At 37.5% G+C, this 25,426-nt stretch overlaps 1 protein-coding gene across 1 annotated transcript in view; it reads right to left on the bottom strand.

Annotated features, from left to right (window-relative positions):
- LOC114645927 (neurogenic locus protein delta-like) overlaps positions 1–17,740 on the bottom strand; it is a 39,284-nt gene extending 21,544 nt beyond the window's left edge. The window contains exons 1-10 of the mRNA XM_028793847.2: positions 17,598–17,740; positions 17,313–17,342; positions 17,083–17,193; positions 16,661–16,761; positions 9,288–9,383; positions 5,326–5,445; positions 4,954–5,082; positions 3,104–3,226; positions 926–1,021; positions 756–845 (exon numbers count right to left, since the gene is read on the bottom strand). Coding sequence (XP_028649680.1) covers positions 756–845; positions 926–1,021; positions 3,104–3,226; positions 4,954–5,082; positions 5,326–5,445; positions 9,288–9,383; positions 16,661–16,761; positions 17,083–17,193; positions 17,313–17,342; positions 17,598–17,647 — 946 coding nt within the window. The 5' untranslated portion in view covers positions 17,648–17,740. The remainder of the gene's footprint in view (positions 1–755; positions 846–925; positions 1,022–3,103; positions 3,227–4,953; positions 5,083–5,325; positions 5,446–9,287; positions 9,384–16,660; positions 16,762–17,082; positions 17,194–17,312; positions 17,343–17,597) is intronic.
- Between the last annotated feature and the right edge of the window lie 7,686 nt (positions 17,741–25,426).

Below are 25,426 nucleotides of genomic sequence, written 5' to 3' on the forward strand. Positions count from 1 at the left end.
ATTTTTTTTATTTTTAAATAAATTTGCAAAAATCTCAAGTAAACTTTTTTCACGTTGTCATTATGGGGTGTTGTGTGTAGAATTCTGAGAAAAAAATGAATTTAATCCATTTTGGAATAAGGCTGTAACATAACAAAATGTGGAAAAAGTGATGCGCTGTGAATACTTTCCGGATGCACTGTAGATAGATAGATAGATAGATAGATAGATAGATAGATAGATAGATAGATAGATAGATAGATAGATAGATAGATAGATAGATAGATAGATACTTTAATAATCCTAAGGGGAAATTCACATACTCCAGCAACAGCATATTGATAAAAAGCAATATTAAATTAAAGAGTGATAAAAATGCAGGTATAACAGACAAAATATTCATCTTGTAAGAAATCCAGTTGTTTTAAAACATCAGCAGCTTTATAGTTTTTCGTGACAGCATAGCAATGTTTTCTGTTAGCTGTTGGCTCCAAAAAAAATGTAATGGCTATTCACTAGATCTACATAAATAAAATTATAAACCATTTCTATTTGGATGCCTATTTGTTTTTTGCTAATCATGCAAAAATGGCTGAATCTTTATAATAAACGAGGCAACGTTAATAAATTTCAAGCAGTAAACTAATGACTGAATACAAAGCTGATGCTCAATTGTTGGTGCTCACTGTTCGTATGTCTGTGGTGCGTACGGCAGACACAGTGGGAATGGTAATTGACTTTTTGCAAGTTCTGTGAATAGCAGGGAGAAGTCTGACCTTGGTTACACTGAGGGCCTGTCCAGCCAGAGTTGCAGGCACAATGATTTGGAGTCACACAGTTTCCATTCTCACAATTGCCACAAAGTGCTACAAAATAAAGAAAATGACTTTATGCATTATTCTGTTAATTTCTATTAATACAAATAATAACACAGAAAAAGATTTACCGTTTTCACATGAGTCTCCCTCCCAGTTAGGGGGGCAGCTGCACACACCTGGACTGCTACACCAACCTCCATTTTCACACCCCTGTAAACACAAGGCTGCAAAAAAAATATCCAGCTGTCAGTTCAAAATCAAAATAATTGAGCACATACAGTACGACTATAGATACTGATGCCATGGGCAGGCATAATGGTGCACTGTCCCCTCAAATGAACTGTCCCACCCTGTCAGTATTCAGATGAAAGGATTTTTGGACACTTTAATAAGCTTAACATGTGAGTGTAAAAAATAGCAGTACTTTGTAAATGGTCAGTTTACTATACCGAGCTTTAATTCACAGCAAAATGATTTTTTATTGGAGAAAAAACTCTTGAGTCCTAACTAAATTCAAACTAGGAATTATCTATAAAAAATCTTAGGTGTGAGTAATGGCTAGAGAAAAACGCTAAATAGGTGTCAAGTGACAGGTGATGAATGAGAATGGGTTACATACAAACATGTGAAGGAGATGTAAGGGGACAACCTCAACGATACATGAGTGACAGTCCTGCCTGAAAATGAAAACAATACTTTAGTGAGTACCTTCTACTGCTGACAAGGCAATACTTTAGCAAATAAACTGGCGTTCTTCACCACAGTTGCAGGTGATGTGCAATTCAGTAATCAAAAGAGTATTGATGAACGACTCCAAATCAAGTGATTAATGACAAAGAAATAAGCTAAGGATCAATAGGTTTCATGCAATTTTGGAGAAAACCTTTTTATAAAAAATTACCATCTTGGACTCATAGGTTCACAAGTTTTTTTTTTAAATGTCTTAAATAAACAACTGATGTCCCAAATGAATGCAGCAGATGTAATGTTATCCTCGAAGAAGATTACCAGTATAACAAAAGCACTGTATGCTAACTTTTGTCTAACTAAAGTATGCAGGCACTTCTCTAAGAAGCAGCTTCTGACCTTCAGTCTCATTACCATCATGTTATATTTCAGTCAGGGTTCAGATCTTTGTTTTAGGTCTTCTTTATCATATTTGATTATTTATTTTAATATTGTGAATTGTATTAGAAGCTTGATATTACCTATGCATTTTATGAGTGTTTGGTATTGTTTAGTTTCTTTGTACATGAGCTTCGGTTATGTGCCTTATTTTTTGTGGGTGACTCACCCAGACGCAGGACCACCTGCCCATCATCCCCAGGGACAGCCCTCAGCACTATAAAGGCCAGGGAAGTTCATTTGAAAGCATTATATATTAATATATAATAATATTTTATATATATTTTGATTTTCAGATTTTGAATTAATGCTGTCTTTTTGACTAAATTTTGGCTTCCTGTATCGAGACTTTGGTGGCATTGAATTGCCTTATTGTCTTGGACGATTCCTATTGCCTTTGTGCTCCACAGAGCTTCATTGTTATTGAAGAGTGTTTTTCTGAAAAATAAATCTTTTGTTTTATAATGATTCTATATGCCCCCTTTTGTATCTTGGCAGAGTTTTTGACAATATTTAACACTCTAGTGGGCATTTTATTAAGTGCTTTGGGACTTTCAGTCTTAACACATGAATATATGCCATTATTAAGGTTCAGATAGTCCTACTTTACCTTTAAAGTAAATGTGGTCCTATAAAGATATTCATGCTATCAGCTCTATGCTAAAGATGCTCCTGTATATTCAAATCAATAAAAGATTTACCTGTTTGAACAAAGAATTATTAGCATGTCTATGACTGAAGTGTAGGGTTACTCTCTTACACATTATGCTCCTTAGATGTCTTTGTTAAATACATTTCTTACACACTTGTTGGAATCCTGAGAACATGTGTATACTATTACCAAAGTGAACCAGGAATCAAGAAGAAGAATCTGGAATCAAGATTTTTTCCCCAACAGTTACAATAGAGATCACTGATAACTGGAGAAACGTAAAATGTCAAAATCCTAAACTAGACATTATACAGATGTATGCTTCTCTCGTTTTCTATGTACCTGTGGTTTTCTCCATTTTCTGTTACATCTTGTTAATAACAGCTATAGCACTCTGCATGTAAGTGAATGAGATTTCTTATGAAAAAAAATGTCAAAATAATTAATCTTTTGGTTTCTGACTCAAAAGAAAAAGAAAAAAATATACAGTATATATGGTGTACATAAAGAACCCAAAAACAAAACTTACGTTGACAGGTGTAGCCATCAGAGATCAGCATGTAGCCTGGTTGGCAGAAGCAGGTGGGCTTTCCTCCAACTGTAGTACAATTTTGTTCACATCTGGTGGGATTACAAGGATCATAAACTATTTCTGTGGAAATAAAATGTATTATACGTGACTTGATACAGTTTACGTGGAGTTGGTAAAATCACATTAAATAGGTTATTTACAATGTTAATGTGAAATAATTACAATGCACTTTACATGAAATATATTAATACTGTATATGCTACCAGGTAGGCACACTGGCAACGTTATTAGCACAGCTGCCCCTACACCTCGGGATCCCAGATTCTATCCCTGGTTCGTTGACTGCCTCCAAACTCCCACAGTATCTGTGTCCATCTCTTTTTGTGTATTCTTAACCTCTTTCTCTATTCACTGCCTCTGTCCAGTTGCTCATGATGACACACAACATATTACAGGTTATTTTATTTGTTCATTGTCTTCTAGCATTTTTGTATTTTTTTAGGGTTTGGGTCTCTGACAAAGAGCAATCTACAAAGAAATAGATCTAACTAAATCTACATTGTCCAGAACACATATACCAGGACCTTCTGTTAGAGTCAGGCATGGTGTTCGCCAAGTGCCCGAATGACCCAAGTAGCCACGTTGAGTACATAACTGCACAGAAAGCAAAGGGTAAGGGTTGGGTGTGATACAGGTCAAGTAATGAATGAGTGTGACACACTCAGACAAAATACACGTCAATACTGGAAAGTGGCTCTTGCCAAGTGGAGCATAATGTTTTGTATGGGTAAGGAACTGGAGCTCACATCTGAAGGTGCAAAATTTATGCCATATTGTCAGCCTGAGCTCTAGACAAAATACTGGATGCTGAACCAGACTTCTCAATCACAGATGATGTCTTTCCTACTCTGTAGATGGACAATGAGAGAGCCCCCAGCTCAATGGCATACAGTTCAGATTTCTAACAGTGGACATAAGGGTCACCACAATGTGATTTTGACTGGTGTTTGTATATGTGTACCTAACAGTTATCCATTTTATTTTGGTAGTCTGGAATGATGGCTCTGGAACAATTTGCAATTTCCCAAATACCTCCTGCTGCTCAGCGATCCCTGAAAAAGCCTGTGCTGGTGTACTGAATCGGGGAATTTGTCAAGTAGTTAAGGAGTAAAATGGCTATGGAAGAGTGGACCAATTCTATCCTGGCACAGATATCAGAGGGTTCCTCAGAATGTACCAATTGTGATTATATGCTTTGTGGGGTTGGCAAAAGTTTACTACTGAGTACCTCACTTGTATCTTGTGGGATGTTTTCAAAGAGTGTGGAATTCTGGGTTCATTATAACATGGAATTTTGCAGAGAAGTTGTGTTTACAAATCTGTCCATTGTTGGCCATGCACTCCATCAAGAGAGCTTCTTGTCTACTCCTCTGGTCATGATTAAACATGACAAAGTAAAGTATGGTATGTGTCTGATAGACTCCTTGTTTTAGGACTGGGTGAATTTAAGATGATTGTTAGCTATGCTATACGTATAAAACCATAGAAATGAAATAGGATTTGCTTAACTTTTCTCATGACTGATTTTAATTCAGTTCACACACTTTAATTGTTGAAGGTTTCCTACCATTCATGTCCTTAACATCTATCTGTAAGATTAAGATTACAAAACAATCTGATAGTGCTGTGCAATTCCTTATTAAATTCTGAAATATGACCATAATTTTCTTAGCTTACACAATGTCTTTAAACAACAAAGAATAAGTACTGCACTTGAAAATAAGCAGTTTTCCTTCATTCTGGCAACTGTAGTACACCTTTCAGGAGTAGGTGTCAGTAAAACTCACTGTTGCATGTCCTGTTGTCACTGTTCAAGGTGAAGTCTTGCTTGCAGGCACAGCTGAATCCCCCATTGGATTCATAGCATAGCTGTTCACAGTTATTAGCAGGTGTATTGCAGACCGATTCCGATTGTGCTGTAAGTAGGAAATCAAAGAGACAGGTATGTGAAAAATCCTGATTAGATTTCTTGTTTTCTCTGAATTTCAATTTACATGTAGACTGGCTCAAAGTACTTGACAGATGATCAGTTTTCACAAAAACATACAATATTATTATCATAAAGATCATGGTGAAGAATATATTTAAAAAGCTTACTGCTCATTTTTGTAACGGAGAAGGAAATTTAAATAAACATAATGCCAAAGTAATGGGCTTACCAACACAAGAAAACCCATTGGCTTCGAGAACATAACCTGCACTGCAATTGCACTTGTAAGTGCCAGGGACGTTGACACACTGCTGCTGGCAGAGGTTACTGCCAAGACATTCATTAATATCTAAAACAAAGAAAACATTTTAGTGGAGTCATTTACAGTATATAGTTCATTGTGTCATAGAGTGTCGAGGCATTTCAGGTACCATGTATTGTATATATTTTTAGTCACTACTGTTGATGAGATGCAAGAATATTACTAAGTAAGACAGTACACACATGACATAACATTCAGGTGTGTTAAATATTTTACAACTAAATGCATTTCAAAATTTTCCTAGATACATCATCAAAGAGTTAGTTATCACATTATGTTTATGAAATATTTTTGTATCAGTGAGTCATGTTCAAAAACTACAATCAGCACCCGGTAAGTGATTTTAAGGCAAAACTAAGTATAAATGGCATTATTAAAGTCTACTGCCTAGAGACAAATAAAATTGATTTAATTTTTTCAGGGTTCAAAATCTGGGAAAAGGCACTGTCACTGTTGTGAAAAGGAAAATGATAACCAGTCACAGTTTTGGGATCCAAAGTAGTCTACTGCCTTTTCCTGACAAAGTGGGATATGAAAATTTTGTTAAGATTGGACTAAGTGTGTGAAATTGTATAAAGAACAAACACTAACTCACATTGCACTTTACATCTTAAATTCCATTGAAAATAGAATATAACTACTGTATATGTGTTGGAAGTACACAAGAAAACATGTTTTTTAATAACACTTTACATTACACTGCATCCGGAAAGTATTCACAGCGCATCACTTTTTCCACATTTTGTTATGTTACAGCCTTATTCCAAAATGGATTAAATTCATTTTTTTCCTCAGAATTCTACAAACAACACCCCATAATGACAACGTGAAAAAAGTTTACTTGAGGTTTTTGCAAATTTATTAAAAATAAAAAAACTGAGAAATCACATGTACATAAGTATTCACAGCCTTTGCTCAATACTTTGTCGATGTACCTTTGGCAGCAATTACAGCCTCAAGTCTTTTTGAATATTGTGCTACAAGCTTGGCACGCCTATCCTTGGCCAGTTTCACCCATTCCTCTTTGCAGCACCTCTCAAGCTCCATCAGGTTGGATGGGAAGCGTCGGTGCACAGCCATTTTAAGATCTCTCCAGAGATGTTCAATCGGATTCAAGTCTGGGCTCTGGCTGGGCCACTCAAGGACATTCACAGAGTTGTCCTGAAGCCACTCCTTTGATATCTTGGCTGTGTGCTTAGGGTCGTTGTCCTGCTGAAAGATGAACCATCACCCCAGTGGCCCCAGTCAACTCACACCTCTACCAAATTCCGGCTTTTATAAGCTTCTGCCTCTATCAGCTGACAAGGGACCAGGTCACCCATTCCCCTGTCACCCCTTTAAACAAGTGAGCTAAATTTGTGTGTGCGCATGTTCATCTACTCACAAGATGGTGCTGGTGTGCGCTCATGAACACCTCCTGACTCTCATGCCCTGCTTCCTATGCCCAATGAAATGCACCGACACGTTCAGTAAAGCTGCAGTAGCGCAGTTTTTAAAACTTTGCCGTATTTTCCCTTCTTGGTGCTTTTAAACTAGCGAGAGCAAGTGAGTAACTCTAAAAGAAGTGGACAGTGGCAGCAGATACAAATTCCCAATGGCCCTCTGAGAAGAGACACCCACAAAACCATCCAAAACCCTCTAAAGACACATCATCCCTTCGCCGCTAATATCATCATACAGGCATAAGCCATTTCTCTGATCTTTATTTAAGAGTAACAGGGCACAGTTACTTATATTCAGCAGGACACCAAAGAGAGTATACATACTGTCCCGCAGAAGGCAGGTGAGCGCACCTCTAAAACTAAACTCTTGTGAAAGGTGTTGTATCCTTACACCTATATAATAAGCAGGTTCTGAACTTAAAGTCAGTGTGCTTCATTAACAGAACCACAACTGTGAATGATGGAGCTCCTCTGCTGAAGCCCTGGAACCCATCGTTATATGGCCTCATCTTTCTGTTAATGGCATAGACTGCTGTTCCTTTTCTTTTCCTTGATCTGACAACCTAATTGAATAAAGCAGCTTCTTAAATTATATAGCCTTATGGATGGCATTGCATATGGCATTTGTCAGTCAGTCAGTCAGTCAGTCAGTCAGTCAGTCATTTTCCAACCCGCTATATCCTAACACAGGGTCACGGGGGTCTGCTGCAGCCAATCCCAGCCAACACAGGGTGCAAGGCAGGAACAAATCCTGGACAGGGCACCAACCCACCGCAGATATGGCATTTGTCGGTATACTCATTCCTTGTGAATTTCCCCTTGGGATTAATAAAGTATCTATCTATCTATCTATCTATCTATCTATCTATCTATCTATCTATCTATCTATCTATCTATCTATCTATCTATCTATCTATCTATCTATCTATCTATCTATCTATCTATCTATCTATCTATCTATCTATCTATCTATCTATCTATCTATCTATCTATCTATCTAGCTTTACACACAGACATGTGTGCTTAGAATAATTACTGACATGTTGCCTTGAACGGTTATCTGTATTGTACTTTACCCTCCATAAAGCTCACACAAGCATTTCATTGATTTGTTTCCAACACCTTTGCTCATCACGTCACTCTGTGACATTTTGTGCTTAAACGAAGCTGTGACAATAAAGGTTTAGACAATAACTTGCATAAAGGCAACCTAAAGTTAAATATTAATAGCAGAATCCTGTAAATTTGTTGATGACGTGACCGAGGTGATCTACAATTCATTTACATAATATCATTTTAAACAATTAGCACAGTTTTGAGCACATGTTGATCTCAGCCTTGAAACTGCCACCATAAGTAAACCCCATGATATCGTTAGGCTCATACGAAAGTGATTTAAAGCTTTATTTTTGATAACATCTTTCAAGTAAAATACTTTGTGGAAGAGCAAAATGTTTAACAAACCTAAAACCTTCTCAATTATACCTTTAAATGAATCAGAAAAGTATGAATACTTTCTAAAATATGAAAAATACAGTAAGATTCAATGGAAGGCATAAAAATACCCAAATTCCACTGAATGTCTGGATAGGGATGGCAACACTAGGAAATGTAAAATTCAAAAATGTGTGCATTATAAAATGGCAATGCAGTTTTCATAGATGAAGATTTCAATTTTGTCACCAAATTAAGAGATTACTTGTGTGAGGTTTGCTTGTAAACTGTAAATGTAATGTCAAAAACTTTAGATTAAACAAAGCAAAGTAATTAAGGAATCAAATCCAGATAAAATGTTAGCAAGGCATGAGACAATACACTTCATAATAATACAATTCATATTGTGATTCAGGCTTCACCATAAAATACTCCCACAATACCAAATTTTCTAAAATGAAAAACATACAGTATGCCTAATGTTAAAGGAAGTAAAGTGAAACATTTTGAACTTAAAATAACTTTTTGTTATGTATTCATAAATCAAAGTGCTGCAAAAGCATACATTTTAACCTAGGTTTCTGTATGTTTTTTCTTTTATAAAAATAAAATAATCTTAAATATTAACACAAAATATTTTCACTGCAGTACCATAAAACAAAGTTGCTGTAGTGTAAAAATAATTACAATAAGAAGACAAGCAACCTTTTGTGTACTTTGTGCAAGATTTTTGTGTACTTTTTTATAATTAAAGTTTTAAATGTGTTAATGTAAGTAAGATTTACCTTATATTGTAATTTTATATTATGAACAATTTACAGTGGTGTAAATCTGTAATAGTACAGTTGTGGCTCTAAACAATATTTTTTTGTTTCTTGATCCATTTGCCCCCCTTCAAATCTTACATGTCAAACTTCACTGAAGGCCCCTGCCCACGTTCTCTGTTCCTAAATGTTAAATTACACAAGTGACAATGTAATCGTGTTACCTTACCAGTCTCACATTGCTCCCCAGTGTAACCAGATGAGCAGCTGCAATTATTTGGTGCAATGCAAGTACCGCCATTCAAACAGGTTTCATTGCAGTATGCTACAAACAGTTAAAAAAAAGAGATACAACTTACAATCACTTGCATAACCAACTAAAATTACAAAATATCTATACAAATCAAAACAGGTAATTAAATAATGACTAATGTCAGTATGATAATATAAATAACATACTATGAATTCAACACACACAACTTATAAATGCATCAGAGCACACATCAGACATCCGTATCCAGTTTTTGTGTAGCCTTATAAGCTGAAGATAAAAACTGCCCCCTACTCTAATGGTAGTGCTAATGTGTTAATGCCATCTGACAGAATGGAGGGGGTCAAAAAGTGACTGAGACTGAGACTTTTAATAATACTGAAATGACCCCAGTCAGTTTACGGTCCTAAAGAAAACCTGCAAATTTAAGAACCCTCGTGGTAGAGACAGGACACCTCTACATGTCAGTGTGGGAAGAAAGACCTCACTAGGGTGTGGTAGGCCTGATTATGCAAATTCTTCTTGAAGTGAAAGGTCCAGGGTCAACAGAACAAGAGTATCTGAGTGGGTAAGACCCAAGTAGGGGTCAAAAATCTTGTCTAGGAAACTGTCAGTTGCGGAGAGAGAATGGGGTCATGGGGAGCCTGCAATATGTCCAGGAGAGTTTAAAAGTAGATATAGGATGCTGGGGAACACCAGGCTTTGAATGTGGAAGATGAAGAACCTAGTGCTCCTCTAGTAAATAAAAGTTTGGTTTTTTTTAAATTGAATTTATTAAAACCATACAAACAAGTCAAATTCAGTTCAACCCCCACCCAAGAGAAACAGAGGAAGGCCAACAGCCTGTTACAACTGTTAAGAGTAGTAAAGAGAGAAAGGAGTCTTTTTCCTCAATTTAAATGCTTATTTTAAAATATTATTGATTAGATCCTGCCAAGTTTTAAAAAAACGTTTTGAACAGATCCTCTGAGTGAGAATTTTTCCAGTTTCAAATAGTATAAAATTAGTTACCCACTGACTTAAAAGAGGAGAGTTAGGATTCTTCCAGTTGAGCAACATAAGTCTACGTGCCAATAGTGTAGTGAATGTAATCACAGTTTGTTTGTCCTTCTCCACTTTAAGCCCATCCGGAAGAACATCAAACACAGCTGTTAATGGATTAGGAGGGATTGGGACACCAAGGCTGTCTGAAAGGCATTTAAAAATTTTGCTCCAGAATGATGTTAATTTGGCGCAGGCCCAAAACATGTGACCCAGCAAGGCTGGAACTTGATTGCTGCGTTCGCAGGTTGGATCTTGCCCTGGAAACATTTTTGACAATATTAAATGAGACAGATGTGCTCGATATATAATGTTGAGTTGACTAATTGTATGCTTTGCGCATATGGAGCTCGAGTGAATTCTCTGCATTGCTACCTTCCACTCCTTTTCTGAGATATTGAGTGAGAGATCCTTTTCACACTGTCCACTTGGATCTTTGAAAGAGAGGGACTGTAAAATGGTTTTAAATATTGCAGAAATGCTGTCTAAGTCCTCAAGACTGAGCAATATTTTTTTATGGCATAGAAATAGGTGGGAGGTGAGTTTACTTGATCTCAAAAGTGATTGAAAAGCTTGGCCTGCAAGCAACGTTGCAAGGGGCTATGAAGTCGTCTGTGAGTAAGTGTACTAGTACAAGCTGGGAAGAGCGTTCAGGGCCAGGGCTTAAGAAGATAAGCAGAGCCAGGCATGGCTAACCAAAAAATGTGATTATTTGATGATCAGTAAGTACTACCACATTTGGGCAGCATATTCTGCACACTCGGGTGTCCAATAAAAGGAGCCAGCAACCACCACTCAGTGGTTGGACGAGATTCCCTGGGAGGAGGGGTGGTGCAGGAGAAGAAGTGTGTGGTATACTTGGTGCTTTTGAGACTGTGTTGTGCCTGTGGGGATTACGGGGAAGATGTGCCCCACAGGTGAAGAAAATAAAAAAGTTTATTTATTTTATACATGTGCCTCCAGTGTGAATCTGTGTCGGGTTGGGCGCTTTGTTACACAGGCCAGAGCTACCAATATGTCATCTGTGCTCATCCTGCTAGATATCTCCTCTGCCTTTGAAATGGTCAAATACCAGATACTCTTTGCCATCCACTCTGACCTTAGCATCACCGGGACTAATCTCAGATGGTTTAAGTCCTACCTCTTGGGCAGATCCTACCGTGTGTCCTGGTGTAGAGAGATGTCAGGGGTGCTCCAGCCAAGCATGCCCCAAGGATTGATGTTGGGCTATCTTCTCTTCTCTCTATACACTTCCTCACTAGTCTCATGGTTTTTCCAATCAGTGCTATGCTGATGATACACAGCTATACCTGTCATTCCTTCCAGAGGACTGCAGAGTATCAGCTCTGCATGTCTCACTGATTTTGCAACCTGGATGAAGGAACATCATTGCAGCTCAACCTGGCAAAGATTAATCTTCGTGTTATTCCAGCTTATCTATCAATTCAGCATCCCATCTCTGTTCAGCTTGGCTCACTATCGCTAACTCCTGCCAGATTGGTACGCAACCTTAGCGTGGTAATTGATGACCAGCTGTCCTTCAGGGGACATATTGCTATGGTCTCCTATTCTTGTAGATGTACAATATCCACAGCATAAGACTATATCTTACAGAATATGCAGCACAACTCTTGAGCCAGGCCTTGGTCTTCTCACATCCAAACTACTGCAACTCCCTGTTGCCTGGAGCACCACCATGTGTCACCAAGCTGTTGCAGTTAATTCAAAATGATAAATATTCATCCAGCCGAGGCAGACACATGTTTCTCCTTTCTTCAGATCACTACACTGTCATCCTGTAATGGAACATGTTAAGTTCAAATCCTTGATGCTTGCCTAATGATTAGTTAGTGGGTCTGCACCTATATATATGGAGATATTTGTGAGGTCCTACACTCCTTCTCGAGCACTCAGGTCTGCTGTTGATCAGCATCTGGTGATACCACCTCTGTGTGGTATCATATCTCAACCCCGACTCTTCATGTGTAGTTTCTGGCTGGAGAAAGGAGCCACCCACTTTCATTTTAAATTCTGACTCACTCAGTTTGTTTAAGAAGAATTTGCGATTCTCTTGTTTGGTGAACTTCTGTCTAACATAGCTGTTAGGTTCTGTAATCTGGGATTTGTAACTAGCTTTTTTTGTTCTGAGCTCTTCACCAATAATTTACCAATAGAAATATGCCAGGCTAAATCTGTGGGAAATTTCTAAAAACCTCTAAAAATCAATTTTTTAAATCTGGCTTTCCAGTGATTAAACAATAACATAGTGATCTGATGATAAGTTTAGCTATTTGGTGTATAAATAAGTACCCAGCATTACTCCATTGCTTTCTTTGTATTATTTGTCTCCTATCCTTTGTGCTGGCCACCAACACCTGCTCAAAGGACTCTATTCTGCAGTCACCTGGGGTACTGGAGGGAACGAGGAGGCCTTGGAAACCTTTATTGACAACTGTATCAACTGTGCCCAGTGAAGGGTGGGTGACCGGCTGGCCTAGGTCATTCTGACTTTCATGATGCAGAAACTGGTTATTATCCAACTTAACTATTTGATTTGCTCACTTCCACAGATTTATTTTTCTCTTATTGTCCCAGTCTTAGGAGTTTTTTGTTTTCCTCTCCTCCATGTCAGCTGGTCTACTAATCACATTCAGGAATCAAGAACTCCATCTACATCCTTAATCAACCAAAACCGCTATGGACTGTTTTATCGGTTTATGTATCTTTTCACCAATTTTAAAAACATCAATCTTATTCTACTTAATGTGTTGCCATTTGCACATACCGCAGTCAAATGTAGATATATACTGTATATATGTTTATTATATATATATATATATATATATATATATATATATATATATATATATATATATATATATATATATATATAAATTAGATTTGGTTGTGCCATCTTTATGTATAAGGCTTTTAATTAGAAAACAATATAGTAACAATAACTAGTTTCTGATAAGAGTGAAGGTTTGTTTTGCATTTTAGTGTTTACATTTTAACAATGCCCAGGTTGATTTTCTATTTAGTATATTTACATTTATTAGAAATTATCATAATATTAATTGATAACATGCAAGTAACTGTGTTACCTTCATTGCTTTTGTTGATTAATCTGTGGAAAGCACCTTGAGTTGCATTTAAATGTATGATAAGGTGATATATAAATGGTTATTATTATTATTCCTATCACGAAAAATTGTTCATCTTTTGCAAAACCTCTATTAAAATAATTGATATTATCTATCTTATATATCAATTATATGTCTTTATACACGTTTGTACACCCTTTTTCTGTCAAGTATTGTATGTCTATAATAGTGAATGTATTTTGTACTTTTTTGTGATGTTCAATCACTGAGTCCACCCTGACCACCTATATACCAGAATGTTCCAGAGGAACATGTGAAGCTATCTGTCCGAGAGCAGAAACTGGGGCATGTAACAGGATAATGATCTGTTGTGGAAAAACCCTTAAGAGAGCAGTGTATAACAAATGTCCTCCAGCATCAATGAACTGAAACAGTGTTGTCAGGAGAAGTGGGCCAAAGTTTTAAGATGATCAAGCAATTGTATTTCAGGTTAGCTAATCTAAAGGATATAAAGTGCACAGATGACATGAGAATGCTCCATACTGTATGAGGTCATTAGTGGAGCCCCTCAGGGGCCTGTCCTTGCATCATTAATAATAATAATAATAATAATAATAATAATAATAATAATAATAATAATTCATTACTTTTTCTACTTTGTGGTTAATAAATTTGTGAAATTAACAGATGACACTAAAAATGAAGGGATAGCCAGTAATGAGGAGGGAGAAAAGATAAATCAGAAAGACTTGGACTATTTAAAGTTTGGGGAAACATTCAAAAATGCAGTTCAATGTAATAAGAGTGCAAAGCACTACATGTAGGAGGAATGTTAAATATAAATATAAAATGGGAGACAATGTCTTATGGGAGGCAACACTAGAAAATGATTTAGAGGTTTATGCTGACACAGAAATGTCATCACCTATAATCATTATTATTATTACTAAAAGATAAATAAATTGTTAGCTTATGTTGTAAAAAGTTCAGTATAACAAAATGCACAGTAAAAAACACATTTCTTAAAAGTGAGATAAGTACTAGGGGGCTTCACCTCTTGCTCGCTTCGCTTGCCAACCCCTTTCCCCCCAGCCAGTGCTACACGCCATTGTAAAGAGAAGGGCTGAACGCACCCAAGGAGACACGGCCGCTCCTCTGAGCCCTGTCTTAAACGGTCATACAATGGGAAACAAATAACAGTTATTTTTTTTACCTCCTCTTTGCTTAATCAGCTGCTGGCTTGCTGCTGCTGCAGTGCCGCGTGATCTGCATTTTGTGTTGCTCTTCAAACGTTTAAAAGCCTGTACAGCAGCTGTCCTTTTGTCTCACTGCCTTGTCTCTCTTCTCCCCCAGACATCCTCAAACACTATTCGATCTCTTTTCGCTGTTCCGTTATTTCACTGAGTAATATTTTCTGTTTGTTTGCGCTACTGCAATCTTTACTCTCATTTTTTTGATACTTTCGAATTTTCCTACTTCCATTATCTCTAACCTGCTCTGCATGTGTATCACGGGACTTGCTTCCAAATTTGTAAGTAAGACGGGACTTGTCCGTCTTGCGGGATGTGAAAGTGTCTCTCTGTCTCCCTGTCTATCTTCAAAAGATCTCTCTTCCAAAGATCATGTCTCGTCGCAGGAAAAAAGTCTCATCTCATCACAAGATTTTTTTTATAATAGAGAGACATAAAATGTCCTATAAGTGCAGTAAGCAAAATCGTCTGCTCAGAGATAACCATTGTGTCCTGCAGATGCACTGAGCTGCATTAATACCCCAACAATAAACGCAATGTAGGTGGTGTGGCTTAGGTAATGAACCAATCAAGACTGTTTCTTCATTTTTGTGATCAACTATTTATTAAATGGGTGAAACAATAAAATTCAGACAAACAGTGGCCACAAATAAATATAATGAAGTAACTATGTTCCTGCATTGTGAACCCCCCAACTTTGCTACTCCTGCCTTTATTAAGACCCCAGGTGTACATAGCTAAAGAAGCCCAAACTGGCAAGTGAGAGAGGCAGCCAACCAACTGGTACCCAGTGACCTGCAGGTATTTTCTTGAATACATGGTTAGAATGATATTCACCCATTTGTAACTTGCTAATGTTAACCCTGGCTGCCCCATGAGTCCTCACTGTTGAAAGCTCCAGTGGGGTTAAACTAGGAATGTGGCTTACCAGGTGAAGAATGATAAAGATTCTGTGGAGTTTCAACAGGTTATTAAAATAGATTTAGCAACACGAGAGCCTCTGTTGGAGAAGATTCAGTAACAAGCAGAAGAAGAAGATGAGGCAAGAGATGAATATTAATAACAAGAATGAAAGACAGAAAAGAGATAACCTTGGACCAAGAAGTAGTTATGACAGGACACTGGCAAAAAGTGAAGAAAAGTGCCTACTGCCCCAGATTTACACAAATAGCATGAAGGATTTGTAGCAAAGCCCCTACTAAACTGTTTCTGTGGGGTGGAATATAATCTATGTGCCAACTTCAATTGAATATTTTGGAGGTTAGAGTTCATAGCAGAGACAGTATTTTTTTCAAAGTAATAGACCAGTGGAGAATTGTCATGGATTGAGGACGTTGCCAAACTGTTTGAATAAGTAAAGTATCGTGTGAGGTATCTCGCAAAAGTGCATTTGGGGTTCACGGCTATCTCTTTAGTTCCTGTCTCTGACTCACTGTGATCATGAGCAAATTACTTGGACTACCTGTATACCAACTGTGAATTAAATAAAGACATAAATACATTTAATGTATTCTGGGATATTAATTCACTCTGGATAAAACTGTCAGATGAATATACAGTATAATAAAAATAGATGATTGTACTTTTCAGGAGTCTGACTTTGTTTATACCGCAGCTGGGATGTATTGAATAGTTAGTGTTTAATTTAACAAGTTCTTATTTCTTACATATATTCTTGAACACACTTAAACAAATTCAGTGTTGATCCAACTACCTCACACAATGTTGGGATGTGGGAGGAAAACATAAGTACCAGAAGAAAAGTCCACCCTGTCCTGTGGAAAGCATTCAAACTCCACATTTACAACGACTGCTACACCATGCCAGCCTTTCATATTTTATATTAATGAATATATTGAGGGCTGTCATAAAGCACGGCTTCCTCCCCTGCCTACGTCAACCATTCAAGTGAATAAACAAACTGCCTGGTACTTACGGATTGTACATTCGTAGCCATTAGGTAACCAGCCCTCACAGCAGACATACTGAATATTCCACACTTCGACATACTGAACTGTGCTTGTGCTGTCACTGGCACTGTAAAATGGAGAAACAATGTGTGAGCCCCTCTACATAGTCCACATACTGTATGTAAACATGGTTATCATTCGAGCCACAATTAAAATTGATGATTATTATCTGTTAAATCATTAGCCTATGTGTAGTGATTACAGCTTATTTAAAATCGAGTACTCCAAAGACTTATTTATTCCAAAGCATTTAGACCTTATTAGTAGGCATACAAATTAATGAATGATCCAAATCCCTTCCATTCTCAAAACTATTTACAGAATGTTTTAGAATCAGCAGGTCATTGTTTTACTGTTGTGCTTATATGGTTAAGACATTGAAAGTTACCTTGCAGAGTATTCATTACCAAAATAGTCTTCACCTGAAAAAATCTCACTGGTATTTGTGGTGACAAAAGTGACTGTGATGGTTGGTGTAAAGTAGGCACACACGTTGACTCTGTGAAATAATACACATGAATATAATACACACTTACAAGAACGCATAACCGAATAAAACAAATATCTAAATATCATAGCTTTGTTAATGTAATGCTGCATTTTTGCAGCTAATCTCACCCATTATACTTCAGAGCCCAACAGTGACACCTGGAAAATGTGGATTTAAAAAAAAGGGAAAGACCATGTTAAAGATTATAATTGTAATCATGAAATAGAGTTTATGGGATTAAATTATAATTTTCAGTGACACCATGTTTAAAAATGAATAAATAATTGTTCACCCAAACTTGAGCACAAAATTGAAATAATAAAATATACAGTATATGCAAAAAGCAATCAATGGTGAGGAAGTCAAATAATTTTCTGCACTATATTTAAAAATTAAATAATTAAACCGCTTACCCAAATGTGAGTAAGATGAAGAGCACTGAGCAGCGCACCAAACAAGGCATTTTGCTGTTGAATGGATGTGTTCTGCTGTCTTATTCAGACATGGTTTTCAGTCTTGATATTTATAGGCTGGCTACTTGGTTGCACATGTCACATAAACTTGTTTGACTCTCATTTTTTTGCCAACAGGTATGCTCCGTACAAGGAAGTGTGTGCACCAGTTGATGAAAAGCATAGCCAGAATCACATTTCACAAACCAAAAAATATCCTTCCTGAAAATGAGAGGGACTTTCTACTAAAAAACAACTTGAGCCTTGAGATGAGCCAACACAAACAAAGGCTTTGTTTCAATAATTTCACTGTTTCTTCAGAGAATGAAGAATTAAATAAAAAATAAATTGTGAAGGGTCCAAGTGGGAATTCCTTTATTGTCTTTTCTTACACTCTGACATAATCAGTGACCATGGACATACATTTTTTACAAGATTATGAATATTATAATTGTTCCGAAAGTGTCCACTAATTTATACCCAGGATTAAAATGTAACAAATCTCGTAAAGTATCCTTTCTCCCTTTTGGTGTCACTGCCGATCAAAACGTTTGTGCACATCATTGTTGGTTATGCAAGTAATGAAAAAAAAGACAGATACCGTGTGGAACAGTATGTGCAGGAAGGTCATATTCTTCTGGACCAGTTGTATAAACACAAATACATAACAAAACTTCCTAACTTTATATGATCTAACACCTAGTATGTTAGCACATAAGCCACAATGAAATAAGATCACCACTCTGGGCTTCATGGACCCGCTGATGCAAAGTCAGCAATAATGTAGTGCCCATAACAAAGCCTGCTGGTATGACGAGACCAGCTCACAGCGTGTTTTTCTGTAGCAGAACCATATCATCTCCCTTCAGTATGGCTTTAGTCTTACTAATCCTTGTTCATACTTTGCTATTTTTTGTGGATATGTTTGTTAATGAAAATGCTTTTGTCAATTTCTTTCTTTTTATATTTTATTGCTTTTTATTAAGTAACTTTCTGTTTTTCCATTATTTTGTAACTGGGTATCTGTGTACAGTACACTGCACCAGCTAGAGACAGCCTTGGCCTATAAAAGGTCTGGGATGTCTCCATGTGGTTGCTGAGACATTAGCTCCTGTTTGTGTTGTTTGGCTCCCATTTTAGGATTTCTCTTTGTGCTTTAGTACTAGGGTGTTGTAACATGTTAGCCATTATGAATGTAGTGAAAAGTCAAGCAAAATGACACAGTTTATTGGCTAACTAAAAAGATTACAATATGCAAGCTTTCGAGGCAACTCAGGCCCTCTTCTTCAAGCAAAATGTAATCTTTGTGCTTTAGTAAGTTTTAGTTTTGATTATTTGATATTTGCACTTTCTATTGGTTTAAGGATTTTGTTCTTTGGATTTTTATAATTTTTGAGTTGCCCCTTTAGGCAATGTGTTGTAAACTCAGCAAAATAACAAGAAAGTTTTAATAGGAAAACCAGGAGATGCATGTAAGCCCAAAATGAGTCAAAACTGAGAAAATAAAGAATACTAAGCAAAATGCCAGAGTGAGACGAAAATTGAAGTCAGAAGCAAGCGAGGTTCAGGTCAAATAAACTTCACAAGATCAAGAAAAGCGAAGATTAGGTTATGGGCTTGGAATCCACAGTTCAGATAGTGAAATTAGCTTTGCTGACCTATAAACCCGCCATATCGAATCACAGGTCATAACCTCTGAGAACGCCACCCTAGCAATGTGGCACTGTCCTAACGATGGTTACACACAACAGTGGCAGACATAATACACCAAAATGGCAGGCAAAGTATTACAAAAAATAATATATCTTACAGGGAAAATGACTAATCAATAAATAAACATCAGAATTGAAATTTATGATATCAAAAACCCCCAAAATGAATGTGAAATCCACCCAAATGAAGAAAATAAGAGGTTTAAAAATAATTAGAAAAGCATTGTGACAACAATATTTTGCCCTTTGAATCTTTTTATTTAATATTAAACAAGAACTGTTCTGCAATTTGCGCCAGGGTTTTTTAAGGTTTTCCTCCCTCTTTTTGAATTTGTAAGCCTGGCTTTATTTTTATGTGTGTGAGCTACAAGTCTGCTTGCTGAGTTTCAGGATAAGGCTTACTTTGTGTTTCTAGCCACACTGGAGGTTTGAGGCCTAGTTTTTGGAAGGAGGCCTTTTTTGAGTTCTATGGAGCATAGCTTCATGATACTATGGTGCCACAAGTAATTAATGTAAGCAGCCATATTGACTTTTGATCCCAGGACTCAAACATTCCAAGAATAATCTTATAATCTTGTAAAAAGTAAAGTAAGCAGGCAGGCTGTCATTATACGGTGAACCTTCATTGTGTGCCCAGGTATGAAAAACAGTTACAGTTCAACCCCTACAGTAACAATTCAGAGTCCTTCCCACATGCCCCATTTGCTCCAACAGTTGTTACAATCCCTAACCAAAGAAAAAGACTTGGACTACTGACAGTACAATTTCCCTGTAATGTCAATCTCACCTCAACCATTAGGATTTAGTATATTAGCTTGGCCAGTTTTGGGGGGGGGGTGGGGGTGGAGGGGGTTTAATTTGGTATTTCAAGGTTAAGTGACACAACTGCCCATAACCAAGTGGCCAACATTAGTGTGTCTAATGATGGTGGAGCACAGGTCCTACCTGATGATTGGCAGCAGAACCTTTTCAGTGCTTCTGCACACCCTGCTTACAGCAAGTAAAAGAAGTAAGTATTAAGCAAAGTTCCTCATTTTCAAAGGAAGATATTTTGTCGTTGGCCTATTTTCTATTTTCATGTTCTGCACTTTGCTCAGATTTATAGATTATCCAGCTTTTGTGCAAATAGCTAAAAGGCTCTGTAGTTTGCCTTTTCTGTTAACTTGTTATATTTTGGGCTGTGATAGTTAAATAGTGTAATAATTATAATATCCTTTTTAGTGTCTCTACTTGTTGTTGTGCAATATTTTATTACCCTGCTTTAGTACATACTGTGTATTGTAATCACAAGGGAAGCGCCCAGGCCTTATTTTGTTTGTTTGATTCTATTTTTGGGCAAAAAGATCTGAGTATAGCTACAAAGAAATTTTTTAAAAGGCCAAAGGGACTAATTTTGTTGGAAGGAAGATTAAGATTGAGATTTATAAATCTTTACCAATCACGATTGATAACACAGAGTCAGAGACTCCTAAGGAATTGTAGGAAATTGATACAGGTGCCAGGTGTCTGTCCTTTGAAAGCTTGTTTGCTTTTAATTCTGTCTGGTTAAACTGTTTTAGGTGTATAGTAAACTGCATTTGATTTGTCTGAGTGTGTGTATATGGAGGCAGTGATGCCCGGGGCACCAGCCGGGTTGCTGAGACATGAGACGGTGCTTTCTCACTCCACCCTCTGTGCTTTTGGCTCTCCATCTCTCTGATAATTATGGATTCATTCTAAAGAGAGTTCCTCTTTTGCGTATTGTTCCCTTTGGGTATTGGTGTTTCTGAATATTGGTTTTGTTTGGAGTCATTTCCCTTTTTGATAACATTAAGAGTTATTGAGAGTTCATTGAAGTTTCCTTAAAAATATTAAAATGTGTATTAAGATTTTTCCAGGTGATATAACCCTTTAACTGTTTGCTCTGAGTATTGAACTTCATCTTGGTTTTGGTTATCACTTCTGCTTTCATTATTCCGGTTTTTCAAAATATAATTTTCTTATTGAGTTATTTCCATTTGATTTATATTTGTTGTTTCTCTTTAGTTTCTTTTTTTTCAGTTCTGGTTTATTTTTTGGCATTGGTTGTGGTCTTCTTTATTAAGAACCTGAAGGCCTGTGCTCACCAACTTTGTGGTGTCCTCTGTCACCAGTTCAGTCTGTCCATAAGGCTTCAGAAAGTGTCACTGCTTTGGAAAACATCCTGTATTGTTCCTGTTCCAAACAAGGCAGGTGCCTCTTCACCTAATGACTATAGACCAGTGGCACTTACGTCTCACATCATGAAGACCTCTGAGATACTGGTCCTGGACTATATGAGTCCTCTTGTGGTTGACTACCTGGACCCACTGTAGTTTGGTTATCAGACAAAGATTGGAGTGGAGGATGCAATTATTTGTCTGCTCCACAAGGCTTATTCTCACCTGGACAAAGTTAACAGAACTGTGAGGATTATGTTTTTTGATTTCTCCAGTCTTCAATACCATCCAGCAATGCCTGTTAAGGGGTTAACTCAGAGATATGCAGGTGGATGAGCCTATGGTGTCCTGGCTAATGGACTATCATAGACTGTGTTTCTGATACAGATGTGAGCAATGCTATAGCATCACAAGAACAGTCCTGTCTTCTTTTCTGTTCACTCTTCTGACTACAAATATAATACAACTTGCAGAAATTCTCAGATGATTCTGCACTTATGGGGTGTATTGATAAAGGGGATGAGACAGAGTATAGGAGTCACATGGAGAAGTTTGTTTCCTGGTGCAAAGAGAATTGTGTGCATCTTAACAATAGCAAAACCAAGGAAGTGGTTATTGACTTTTGTCTCACCAAGGAGCCTCTATGTCAGTTCACTGTTCAAGGAGTGGACGTAACGGTGGTCCACTCCTATAGGTAAGTGGGGGTCCACATTAAAGACAGGTTGGACTGGTCTCGGAGCACAGAGGAACTTTATAAGAAAGGGCAGAGTGGGCCCTTTATCCTTTAATGAGGAAGGTGATATCTTTCACATCTTCTACAGCTCTGAGATGGCCAGTGCAATGGTGTGCTGGGCTGGTAACATCACTTCAGGAGAGGCCCACTGAGTCAACAAGCTAATTAAAAGGATAAGTTCAGTTATAAGATGCACTCTGGACCCCCTGGAGGATGAAACGAAAGAGAGAATTAAAATAAAACTGAGTGCCATTATGAACAATAGTGCACATCCTCTCTCTGACACACTAACACTGTGGACTTTCAGCCAACAAATAAGTCAGCAAAAATGTGCCAGGAAATACGAGTGGGGCTGATTTATACCAACAGCAATATGTCTGCATAATGGTTCACTGTGACTGTAACAGTCAAGTCAGAACTTTTCTTTTTCATTTTCTTGTTTTATAATCATTCTTCTGTGTGCCCAGACCAAAGTGTATGTGTGTGTGTGTGTATTTCTTTACTTACTTATTTGTCTACTTATGCATGTATTTATTTATTTAAAGAGCTTCTGTAAAAAGCCAAACTTCCCCCTGGAGAGAAATAAAGTTATACCTAACCTACAGGTTTATAGTTTTATAAATCAACTAATGTAACCAATATGTTATAATTTCTCATTAATTTGATTCATGTGTTTTGTTGCTAACATAGCCTTTTTCATTCTGTTGCCTGATCATCACTACATTGCATTTTGTTTTCATGCAAGGTCACTTTGCTCATTGGAACACCAAACTCCTTTAAAGACCTTTATCCGTTCCTCCTTTAACTCTTGTATGACACAACAGATTAGCACAAGGTCCTGTTGGAATTAAGCTATAAATATGAAGGTTGGTTTGTTATAAAGTGTTTCAACTCATTGCATCCATTGTAGATTTTCCAACCTCATAGCTCAAAGAGCGCGAGACTTTTTTTTATCAGGTTAGCCAGCTTGGCATGAGATCTTCTGGCAGTCAGAATTAACGGAATTCTCAATAAAATGTGTTATGAAAAAGAATAAAGCAGTTGACCCAAGAGAGCTGCTATAGCTTGTGTCCACCCAGCGCCCAGGGTCACGTAATCATTCCCCCAAACAGTGTTGGATTGATACTAAAAATTTTATTTTTGTACCAATACCACCTTTGGCACCCTAGTACTGATACCAAAACAATACTGAAGCAAATAACAGGTAACTTCATATTTTTCACAAAAAAAAGCTAAATTAATGTTTTTTTCCCCAAAAACGTATTGATGTAGCAGAGAACCTACTGTAATAACAGAATAGCGGTGCATTTTATTTATTTTAAATATTGTAAAACCACATCTAGGTAGGGAAGAACTACACAGGTACACGTTCTGGGGACTGAAATCCCTGGTGAGTTTTTATTCATGCGCTGGCCCTGTCCTCCCATTGTTCTGGCCATGGTAGACGCCCTATGTAGCACTGAGCCCTCCTGACACACCAGCCCTGCTAATATCACCCATCCTCACCTTACTCCTTTAAGGCCGTGAGGGACCCCATTTTCGTTTAGTCATTTCCCGACCTGACTGACTTCCCTGCACAGTCTGTCTCCAGCTTCAGTGTCTTAGCCCTGACGATCTCTGCTCTTCCCTCCCTCCCTCTCTCTCTTCTCGTGTACCCACATGTGCTACACCCGCTCGCCATGCTGTTCCCTCTCCTATGCAAGACAGTTGAGACAGAGTAACATATTAAACAGAGTCTGTCTGTCTGTTTACTGGCTATTTAGAGTTCTAATTTATCTTAGCGTAGATAAACATGATCTCAAACCTTTAAGAATGAGGTCTAATGCTGTGTGGAATGCTGTTGCTCTTGGATCAAGTTCAAGTGGAGAACTCCTCTTATATTAAGCGTGTACTCTTTCTCTTTGCTACATGGCCCTTTGTCTGCGGTGTGGTGTGATATTGTCTTTCTCTTTTCACATTAAGTTTCTTTGTGGCATCTTCTGCAACTTTATAAGGAAAAGCATTACACTTTCTTGCACAAGAATGTAGGTGCTGAAGTTCCCTTCTTGAAGTAATGACTGATTCTTAGGGCTCATTTATACTTCACGCTCAGAACGCGTATGCACCCACATCATGGCTGCCAAGCGTTCCCAGTGTTCATTTCATGCGTCCTCTGAGCAGGTCCTCAGAAATTAACACGACACATGCGTGAGTTGCAGTACCAGCAAAAAGTCGGCAGCGCAGTGTGCTAAAAGTCAGAATGTGACGTCAGAGTCTCTGTTTACTATCTACATGTGATAGAAAGCCTCTATGCAGATCCTACGGGGATCGATGTGTGCGCTTCGATGTTTGATGAATGGTTCGATGTGGTGAAGCAAAATGCCAACATACAGATGCATTCGTGGTGCTTTTATATTCAAGCATCGTATATTCCCAATCGAAATGACACGATACATTTTAAAAGTCTCACATACCATCTTTTGTGCCGTCTTTTTTTTTTTTTGCAACTTCATAACAGCAACATAATGTACAGCGCTGTATTTGAGCCACTGAGAAAAAAAATTAAGGACATGGTGAAAACGTGTATTTTGTGATTAAAGTTGAAATTTCGGCTTTAATCTCAAAATTCCCACTTTAACCTCGTAGTTTACTTTATCATTAAAGCAGACCATTGTAAACGTCATCCCAGTTTTTAATCACTACAGCAAGCAGCAATAGATCACCACACAGAACACATTAAATGTATGATATTCCAACTCTCTGCACATTTAGAATCCTTAGATTTATACTTGATGTCACTTTCATGATGAAATGCATTGAAGTATGTATGTTACATTTTACAGATAAATCGGTAATTTCGTTTAAATAATGAATACTGTTAATAATGACACACATGGGGTGACACGGTGGCGAAGCATTAGCGCTGCTGTTTTGCAAGGAGTCACGTCGCTGATATTTCCTGCTTGGAGTTTGCATATTTTCCTGCTGGGTTTGCTCAGTGTGCTCTGGGTTCCTTCCAAAGATATGCAGATTTGGTTACACTAAAATGACGCCAGGGTATGTGAGTGCTTGTATTCACCTTGCGATGAGCTGATGCCTCATCCAGGGATTGTTTCTGCCTCGTGCCCAATGCTAACTGAAATGGACAAATCACTGGACTGATGGATTTAATCATTAAACATCCTTTTC

The sequence above is a fragment of the Erpetoichthys calabaricus genome, chromosome 2 (assembly GCF_900747795.2).
Source record: "Erpetoichthys calabaricus chromosome 2, fErpCal1.3, whole genome shotgun sequence".
Taxonomy (NCBI): Eukaryota; Metazoa; Chordata; class Cladistia; order Polypteriformes; family Polypteridae; genus Erpetoichthys; species Erpetoichthys calabaricus.